The sequence below is a fragment of the Myotis brandtii genome, unplaced genomic scaffold (genome assembly GCF_000412655.1).
Source record: "Myotis brandtii unplaced genomic scaffold, ASM41265v1 scaffold216, whole genome shotgun sequence".
Classification (NCBI taxonomy): Eukaryota; Metazoa; Chordata; class Mammalia; order Chiroptera; family Vespertilionidae; genus Myotis; species Myotis brandtii.
Genome location: NW_005358092.1, coordinates 1,995,741 through 2,005,721, shown reverse-complemented (window position 1 = coordinate 2,005,721; position 9,981 = coordinate 1,995,741). Strand labels below are relative to the sequence as shown.

The window sequence follows — 9,981 nt, the reverse complement described above, 5'->3', positions numbered from 1 at the left end:
TATTTAAAAAATAATAATAATAATAAATAAAATAAAATTGGGCTATCCCCACCCACTTTTCTGCAGCATACAGCAAGCAGAAAAGCTTGGCTGTTCGATTGGACCACTCCAGTTCACTTTGGCTCAAGTGATAGAGATGCCACTTGATGTGACTTTGAGGTCTCCTTAGAACAGCCTTCTCCGAAAAGCTATCGTCACACATTTAGTGGTGGGGTGATTCCCTGAACCCTGAGTCAGCAGATGAGACAAGGCTGGGTGGGCTGGTGGTGTTTCCTGACACGCCGCCCCAGGCCGGGTGGAGGCGGCCGAGGCAGGGCTGCTCCTGGGCTTGCTCCCCACTTTGCAGGGACGGCCACTGGCTCTGCTTCTTCATTGCAGTGTCGTTTGGTTTATTAGAAGAAGTGGTCATGTCCATGCGGAGTGTGTATTCCCCTCTAGAGCATCAGGAAACTGCAGCAGCCGGGGGGCTCCTGGTCCCAGGCTGGAAGCCACACTGCAGGCTTGGGTTTCATTTCCTCACCCGTCAGACCCAGACGCCCCTGTGGCACAACTTCCCAGACTCTTGACACTCACAGCTGAGGTTCCCGCTTCAGCTTGTTCTTTCTTCTGTCCGCCTCCCCGGCATGGTGGCACTGACAGCTGTTGTAAACCCCGAGCCTCTGCTGCATACTCCTCTTTTAAGGAAAGAAAATAGAATTTCAAGTAGATACACAGATGATAGAAATGCAGAGATTAAGGGCATCAAAGACTTCAGAAGCCACGCAGGGCAGAGCGTGGGGCAAGTCGAGGATGCTGCCTGCCCCTCCTCCCCGGCTCCCCCCACAGCCTGCCCTGCCTGAGGGGAACAAGCGCCCGAGGGGACTGGGGAGGGCTCTGGCTTGGATGTAGGAGAAATACTGTGACTCTTCCCCTGCATGGAGAGTCCAAAACCCAGAGGGACTTCCTGCTGGTTTCTGAGCAGCCTTCCAGGAGTGGTAAAGGCTGTCTCTGGGTTACTCTGGCCTCTGGAGCCAGCAGCCGCGTCAGTGACAGTCAGCGGGACAGGCCGCAGGGCCTGGGGGAGCACGGTGACCATGCTGGTGGGATGTGGGGATGGAGAGGGCCAGAGGGGCTCCTACCTGAAAATGACTAAGCACCAAGCCGGAAATGTGGGTGGAGAAGCCGGGAGGCAACACAGGGTCCCAGCGATGACCCAGAGGGAGGCAGCGGTGGGAACAGTAACAGGAAGCCCCAGGGTCCATTCTCTCCTGGTGCCGACAGGGCTGGGTGAGCTGCACTAGCTCTGGGAGCAGGCAAGTGGCTGCCTGGTCACCACCCCAGCTCTTAGGCCCACGTGGCAGGAGGAGGGGCCAGCGGGTCAGTCCATGTTTGCCTTGGGTCTGGAGGCAGACGGTGACAGGGAAATCTTTCCTGCCCCCCTGAGCCCTGCCCAGGCCTGTGCCCAAGCCCTGGGACCCTCCAGGTCCAAGATGCCGAGTGATCCCTCAGCCAGCAGCCCCAGCAGCGCAGCGCCATATTCCCACCTCAGCGGCTGTGCCTGCTCCATTCTTCTTCCCCTTGCCCTTGCCCTCACCCTCCAGGACTCCTGAGGAGATGATCTGCCCTGAGCAGGACCCCTTGGTCCTCTCATTCCAACTGCCTTCCCCACCTCTCCTGGAAAGGGGGTGCCTCCTAGAGGCCCAGGGCAGAGAGGAGGAGATGGGGGGCGCAGATTTAGAGCCCCAGAAAAGGCAAGGGCTGTAAAGCAGACACTCGCCCAGCACTAAGCAACACCAGAGCCATGTGGGACGGGGGCTGTGAGCAGTGGGAGTTGACACACAGAAGTGCTGGAGTCCTGAGCAGCCCGAGAGCCAGCTCTTGCAGTGGGCAGCCCACTGCCTGCCCACCGGCCCTAGTGCAGTCATCCCCCTGCTGGGAGGGGCCCACACCCACCGGCCGCCTTGCAAACCCATCCCCTCAGGATGCAGGACCCGCCGCTGCTTTCTCAGCATGTGGCCGAGGCTGGGCGCCCTCAGAGGCTGGCTCCCCGCCTCGATTACAGGGCCTATGGAAGTTCCTCAGGGACTCTCCTGTCACCCCACCCAGGCGCTCAAGGACTCGGGAAGAAAGTGAAGCGGGAGAATAGGAAAAAGGACATGGGCTCAGGGCCTGGGCACAGCTTGGCTCTGCAGAGACCTCAGGGTTGGGTTGTCCACTTGGAAAAGGTGGGCGCTGCCTTCCCTCGGTGGCCAGGGAGAGACCTAGTGCAGCCAACCCCGCCCTGAGCTGGTCTGTCCCAGCCAAGGGCTGTGTTGCTGGAGCAGGGCCCACCCCGCTCTCGCCCACCCCTCCGTGTTGCTGTGTTAACTACCACCTCCTGTTGCCAATGGATTCCAGAATGCAGAGGAGAACTCCCGCATCTCCATCACCTTCTTCCGCCTCTTCCGGGTCATGCGCCTGGTCAAGCTGCTGAGCCGTGGGGAGGGCATCCGGACGCTGCTGTGGACCTTCATCAAGTCCTTCCAGGTAGCCACCTCTGCCCTGAGCACTGGTGGGAGGAGGCCTCCGCTTCTCCTGGGCTGCAGGGCTGCACGGGACTCCCCCACCCCAGCTCCCACGGGCTCCCTGAGCGGGAGGAGACAGTCAAGGAACGAGTAGCATCCAGGAGTCAAGACGGGGCTCGCTCTGCTGCTCACTGCTGCTCGTGTCTGACATGAGTCTCTTGGACTCAGTTTGTGGTTCTCAAAAGCATGTCTGGGTCCCCGGATTTCCCTGAGGTCGGGTGGGGAAGGCTGAAAGCCGAGGGGGTGCTGAATGGCTCTGCTTTCTTCTCTCACTTAGGTATTTTTCTGCAAGAATTGATTAGACAGAGGGACTTTGTGGTGGAACAAATTTGAAAACCATGGCCCCCAAGACCCTCCCAATTCTGTCATTGCAGCAGTGACTGCTGTTCCTACTTAGGGACCTGGCTAAACTCTCCAGGACCCGGTGTCACTGCTCTCGAGGAGAGATGGAACCTCAAATGAGCACAGGGTTGCCCAACATAGAATCAGTTCTCTTGGCTCAGCCATCATTTTCCATCTGTAAAAGCAGAATAACGATTGCCTCTGGCCATCTCTGCGAGGCTTATATTAGCTTAAGCAAAGCCCTGTCAGGTCACTGAACCCCTGACAGGTGTGGCGCTGCCATCAGGCACCTGCTTGCTTTGGAACCCACCCCAAAGGCGTACACACCTCCACAGAGAGCCTCCTGCCCTGCGTTAGCATCCCCGCCCAAGACGGGCCCCAGGGAGGGCTCCAGCCTGGCTGCACTCCTAGCCGGCCCAGGCTGACTGCCCACCTCAGGAGGAGCAGGGCCCTCCCTGCCACCCCACCCACCCTGAGCCACTCTTAGTCCCTGGGAGGCTGAGGATTCTTCGGAAAGCAGACTGGGCTGACCCTGTCCAACGGGCACCTTTGGAGACCCACAGCTGTGGGTGACCGTATAGGCCTCCCATGTTTCCTGGGCTGGGAAGAGGCCCCGGGCCTGTGAAGAGTGAAGCTGGGCTGTGGAGCTGGAGCGCTGATGGCACTTAGCATCCACATGGTCTCGCAGTGCCATCTAGTGGTGTGCGGGCACCTGGCCGGGCATTTCCCCAGGGGCCTCCCCAGAAGTGGCAGGGGCTCTGGAAAATTCCGTTGTCTGTGCATCTGGGCAGATAATACCTTGAGTGAATAAAATGTGTGGAACCCAAGTGCAAGGCAATGCACGAGACATTTTGTAAGCCTTACATCATTTAAACTCTACAAAAGCCCCACAAAGTCATCGTTGCTCTTCTCATTTTTCAGATGAAGAAAATGCGGCTCAGCGAGGTTAAGTAATATGCCCAAGTTCTCATAGCTAGAGAGTGGCAGAAATAGGATTTGAGACCATCATATTTCTTTTAGTTAAGTTTCCCTTAGTAAATGTTTTTATCACAACTAGTGGAACAACATACAGTCATACAAAGAAAGGGAGGGAGCTTCCTCCACCTGCGCCTCCCGGGGAGCCTTGGTGTGTGTCCTCTGAGCCTTTCTCCTTGCTGAACAAAGATACATGTCTCCTCGGAGGACATTTTGCTCATTTTTCATTGTTTTTACTAAGTAATATCACACTATGTTCTTTACTCTGCAACCTGCTTTTCTCAATACTGTACTGCTTCTCAGGTGATTAAAACCAAGTAAAATGAAGGGTCAGTGCCATCACTCAGGCCTTCTCCCAGGTGCCCAGAACCATGGAGCCCCTGGAAATGCCCCCCAAGCCAGGCAGCTGCTGGTGGCAGGTGCCGTGCCCTGGGAAGGGGTCCAGCCAGCCCGCCGTCTTCACCGCCTCACGAAGTCTTTTGCTTCCTCCAGGCCCTGCCCTACGTGGCCCTTCTGATCGTGATGCTGTTCTTCATCTATGCCGTGATCGGGATGCAGGTAGGGGCTCCCTGGTGCTCGGCTCCTCTGTCCCCTGCTTTCCCAGCCCCACACTCCCTGACGCCCTCTGCCTTCTCACCTCCCCCCTGCTCCTGACTACCCTGCTCCTGACTACCCCGCTCCCTCCTCTTTCACCTTCTGAGGCCCAAATGTCATAGGAATTGGAACTTCCCCCCAAATGATATCCTATAGGTAGCAGGGTGAATGGCCAAGAGTGGAATACACAGTTCAGAGAGTTTCTCTCCCCATTTTCCCAGGCCTGGGTTCTGCGCTCAGAAAAACACTTCCAAATTATTCAGTGGGCTCAAGAGATAAGGGCCCTTCTCAGAAAACCGCAGGAAGGGTGCGTCAGACAGCATCCCTCCCTTTGCCCAGGTCTGACGGGCCTGAGAACTATCCCAACCAGTGTCGCTCAGGAGAGAGGGAGGGAGAGAGGCAGGCTCTCCCCATCAAACACACAGCAGTTTCCAGGCACCCCACAGGTGCCACTGCACTTTCTCCTGCCCCAAGCCCCAAATTCTCCAGCCATGCCTCGGGGTTCCCGAACAACACCCAGCCCACACTGCACCCTGGCCAAGAGCTTTTCCTCAGCAGCTCCTTGAGCATGATTCTCCTGCTTGCTTATTGCAGAAAGACCCTAAGGTTCATAGGCCAAAACATTTGAGATGAAAAGAGCTACCTTGCCATTGATCAAGGGTGGCAGTTTCTGAGATAAGCATCGCTTTAAAAGTTCGGGGGATGGGGTGAGGAGGCCTCTGATTTCAAGGATGCATTAAATCTGTCGAAGCCCCAGATTGCTTATTCCATATCATTCCAGAGTCCAAGAACGAAATTTGGAAGTGTGCTTGGGCATATGGAGCTGAAATGGCAAAGGCATCAATGAGTTCTGATGATCTAATGGTGATGATAGTTAATAATAATACAGATTTGTAGCCTTGACATTGCTGACAGATCGTAAGCGTTCTTACACCAAAAAACTATTAACTGTGTGAGATGAGGCATGCTAATTGTCTTGATATTGGTAATGATCCTATAGTGTGTGTGTACATCAAATCATCAACACATTGTACACTTTAAATATATATAATTATATTTGTTAGTTATTCCTTAATAAAGTTTTTAAGAGAAAATATTCTTAAGAATGTGCAGTTCCCTCCCCACTGAAAACCAGCGAGCCTGTTCTCAGCCTCAGCGCCCACCGGGCCACCGGGCCTCTCCTGAGGGCCCATGGGCTCTTCTTACCTGTCCAGTGTGGGGGATTGACACAGGGAAGCAGGTGCCTGCCTCCTTGAGGCCCAGCCAGGTTGCATGAGAGGACTCTGCTCAGTTTATAGGCCAGCCTGTCCCAGGGTCAGCGCTGACCCTGAGGAGACCTTTGAGTGATGGGTGGGAACTAGGGTGCTCCTGGTCCATGCTTCACCGAATCCCTTTCCTCTCCCCTTTTAGGTGTTTGGGAAAATTGCCTTGAATGACACTACAGAGATCAACCGGAACAACAACTTTCAGACCTTCCCCCAAGCTGTGCTGCTCCTCTTCAGGTGGGTCTCTGAGGACCGTGCACACAGAAACAGCAGCATGATGCCGCCCTAGAGTCTGGATGTGGAACGAGAGGGGACTCTCTCCAGGAGAGTAGACGGGGTGAACTGGTGCTGGGTCTCCCTCCACGGACTGGGAAGCAGTCATTTCATTGTTATTTACAACCTCCCATCAGGCAGCCCATGGACACGGCACAGCTGCTGGTAACCACCTGAAAACAGTAGGGGATCAAAAGTCAAATTCTGAAAGCACCCTGGTTTGGGAACTGAACAGGCTCAAAGCCAAGCCTGCAACACACTTGCTCTATGGCCCTGAGTAAGAATCTAACTTCTCTGAGCCTCAGTTTCCTCATAAAACAAATACAGGTGCCAATGTCGGTGCCATTGCTGTGTTGGATGGGTATGTCCATGTGCTTGGTTCCTCCTCGGTGAGGCCAGCCACGCACCTTTACTTCTTGGAAAGCCACCCTCGGGTGTAGCTGGGGAGGGCAGTGTTCTCATGCCTGCCTGTGAGTGAGCGAGTTTTTGCCACTTGCAGCCAGCTTCTCCTCCTCCTCTGGCTCCTCGCCACCCTGTCAGCCCCCTTGGTTCTTATCACTTTCCTGGGACCCCACCTAGTCCAGGGCTAGGAGGTGAGAACTGTTAACCTATCCTGGGCCACATGATTTCTAGTCATTGCCCTTACCATCCCCTGGCGTTCCTTTCCAGAGGATCCAGGGATTCTCTCTATCAGATAGCCCACCTTCAACATATTCTAGAGCAGTGGTTCTCAACCTTCCTAATGCCACGACCCTTTAATACAGTTCCTCATGTTGTGGTGACCCCTAACCATAAAATTATTTTCGTTGCTACTTCATAACTGTAATTTTGCTACTGTCATGAATCATAATGTAAATATCTGATAAGCAGGATGTATTTTCATTGTTAAAAATTGAACATAATTAAAGCATAGTGATTAATCACAAAAACAATATGTAATTATATATGTGTTTTCCGATGGTCTTAGGCGACCCCTGTGAAAGGGTCGTTCGACCCCCAAAGGGGTCGTGACCCACAGGTTGGAGACCCACAGGTTGAGAACCACTGTTCTAGAGCATCCTTTCTTCATGACCAAGCCTAAGTATCATTATTGCTTAAATGTCTTCAATCAAATGACAGAGCCCTCCCTCAGACTGTGGCTATGAGAACACAAGGGCCACTGTCAACTGCAATTTAACAACACTTAAGCCTATGCCACATTTAAATAGGGGAACTAGGCATAGATGACAGAGCAAGAACATGGGTCTATCTCCCCTCCTTTCCTCAAGTCCTTGATGACAGAGATATTTTTAAAAGAATAAACCGTAACAGTACTAGGAAGAAGAAAAGCAAACATGAAAGGGCGCTATTGGTGAACCAGAAATATTGAGAATTTCCTAAGTGGAAGAAAGCAGATAGGATTCAACTACAAAGAAAAAAAATGTAATATGTACATTCTAAACCACTAGAGGGGAAAATGGATGCACACACATAAACTATTGCAACTTAGCAAAAGGACAGAGATGCAAAGAAGGGAAGGAAGGGAGGGAGAGAGAGAAAGAGAGAGCAAGAGAAAGAAAGAAAGAAAAGAAAGAAAGAAAGAAAGAAAGAAAGAAAGAAAGAAGGAAGGAAGGAAGGAAGGAAGGAAGGAAAAAGAATAAAAGAAGAGAAAGAAAACTAGAACAAAAATTAAGATGGTGGGAATAAGAACAAAAATTAATCACGAAAAATTAAATTTCTCTATTAAAAGATAGATATTCTAATGTTGGCTTTAAGAAGTCTACCTCTAGCCTGTTTATAATAGGTAGAGTAAAATAAAATAACCTAAAGAGAATAAAAATAAAGGAATAGAAAAAGAATACCAGACCATGCTTACCAAAAATGTAGATGTAATAAAAGCAATATCAGAAGAAATAAAATTCCAGGTGAAAGAAGGATATTCAATATTGATAAAAGATATAATCCATCAATAATATGTAACAATCATAAAACCACATGCATGTAACAACATATTTGGAAATATATCAATCAGACACTGATAGAACCATAAAGAGAAAATGAACACACACACAGGGGGAGACTTCCATACAGCACATAGAAGCTGACAGACCAAACAGGACATCTAAATAACATAATTAAACCTAATTGAATAACTCTGTACTCAATAAATAGCAAGAAAAAACAACACTACTTTTTTAATCACCCAGAAACATTCCAAAAATTAGCCAAGATGTAAGTCACAAAGAAAATTTCAATAAATTCTAAAATTTCTCTTACTTCACTCTAACCGGTTTGGCTCAGCAGATAGACCATCAGCCTGCAGACTCAAGGGTCCCAGGTTCGATTCCGGTCAAGGGCACGTACCTTGGTTGTGGGCACATCCCCAGTAGGCGGCGTGCAAGAGGCAGCTGATCGATGTTTCTCTCTCATCGATGTTTCTAACTCTGTATCCCTCTTCCCTCCTCTCTGTGAAAAATCAACAAAATATAAAAAAATAAAATTTCTCTTACTTCAGTACAGCAAAAATTAGAAAGTAACCATAAAATTAGTAGTCCCTCCAAAATCTATTCACTTGTGTTCTAAATAACTCAGAGCTGAAGCTACAAACTACTTAGAAATGAGAGAGAGAGAGAGAGAGAGAGAGAATAATATCTTAAATTGATGAGCTTTACTAATCAATGAAAAAGGAAAATTTGGAGCCAAGATTAATTTATTTTTTTAAGTGTATAATAATTCAACTAATAGATGGAAAAAGAACAGCCATATTACCCCCAAAGGATGAAGGAATGCATTTATTAAAATAAAAGCAGAAATAAATAAAATATCTTTAAAATATATTAATAAACCTTAAAACAATCTTTGAAAGGAGCAATAAATGGACAAACTTTCATCAAATCCAAATTTTTTGAGAATTTTTCAAGAGTTTATTTGAGCCAAACTGATGACAGATGCCAAGGAGCAAGATCTCTAATGCTCCCAAGTTTTCCAGCTTCTTTTATTCATTTTAAATTAAAGAAGGAATTTAGAGAAGATTACATAGAGGTGGGAAAAAGCAGGGTAGGAATTGGATTACAGGATTGTTAACTAGATTACGTGCTTTCTTTTTTATTTACTTTTCAATTACAGCTTAATTCAATATTATTTTATATTAGTTTTATGTGTACAGCAGAGTGGTTAGACAATCAAATTATATAATTTATAAAGTGAACCTCCCAATGTATCAAGCACTCACCTGGCACCATACATAGTTATTCTAATACTAGAGACCTGGTGCACAAAATGTGTGCACTCGGAGGGGTCCCTCAGTCCAGCCTGCACCCTCTCACAGTCTGGGAGCCCTCGGGGAATGTCTGACTGACATTCCCCTAGGGGGAGCGGGCCTAAGGCAGCAGTTGGACATCCTTAGCGCTGCTGTGGAGGCGGGAGAGGCTCCCACCACTGCCACTGGGCTCACCAGCCATGAGCCTGGCTTCTGGCTGAGCAGTGCTCCCCTTGTGGAATCAGGCCAAAACCCACTCTCCTCCAACATCCCCCTAAGGGGTCCTGGATTGCGTCCTGGATTGCGAGAGGGCACAGGCCAGGCCAAGGAACCCCACCAGTGCATGATTGTGGCTAGGGGGAGAGACACGGGAGGTTGGCCAGTCAGGGAGGGACCACGGGAGGGCTCCAGGGCATGTCCGGCCCGTCTCACTCAGTCCCAATCAGCTGGACTCCAGCAGCAAGCTAACCTACTGGTTGTCTGCCCCCCTGGTGGTCAGTGCATGTCATAGCGAGTGGTTGAGCGGCCTTAGCATATCATTAGCATATTACACTTTGATTGGTTGAACAGCTGACCGGTTGACTGGACACTTAGCATATTAGGCTTTTATTATATAGGACTAGAGGCCCGGTGCACAAAAATTTGTGCACTCGGGGGGAAGGGGGGGTCCCTCAGCCCGGCCTGTGCCCTCTCGTAGTCTGGGACCCCTCGGGAGATAACGCCCTGCTGGCTTAGGCCTGCTCCCAGGTGG

At 50.2% G+C, this 9,981-nt stretch overlaps 1 protein-coding gene across 1 annotated transcript in view; it reads left to right on the top strand.

Annotated features, from left to right (window-relative positions):
• Positions 1-9,981, top strand: part of CACNA1C (calcium channel, voltage-dependent, L type, alpha 1C subunit) — a 231,694-nt gene that overhangs the window by 179,057 nt on the left and 42,656 nt on the right. Inside the window, exons 30-32 of the mRNA XM_014539424.1 lie at positions 2,377-2,505; positions 4,353-4,418; positions 5,865-5,956. Of these exons, the coding sequence (XP_014394910.1) occupies positions 2,377-2,505; positions 4,353-4,418; positions 5,865-5,956 (287 nt within the window). The remainder of the gene's footprint in view (positions 1-2,376; positions 2,506-4,352; positions 4,419-5,864; positions 5,957-9,981) is intronic.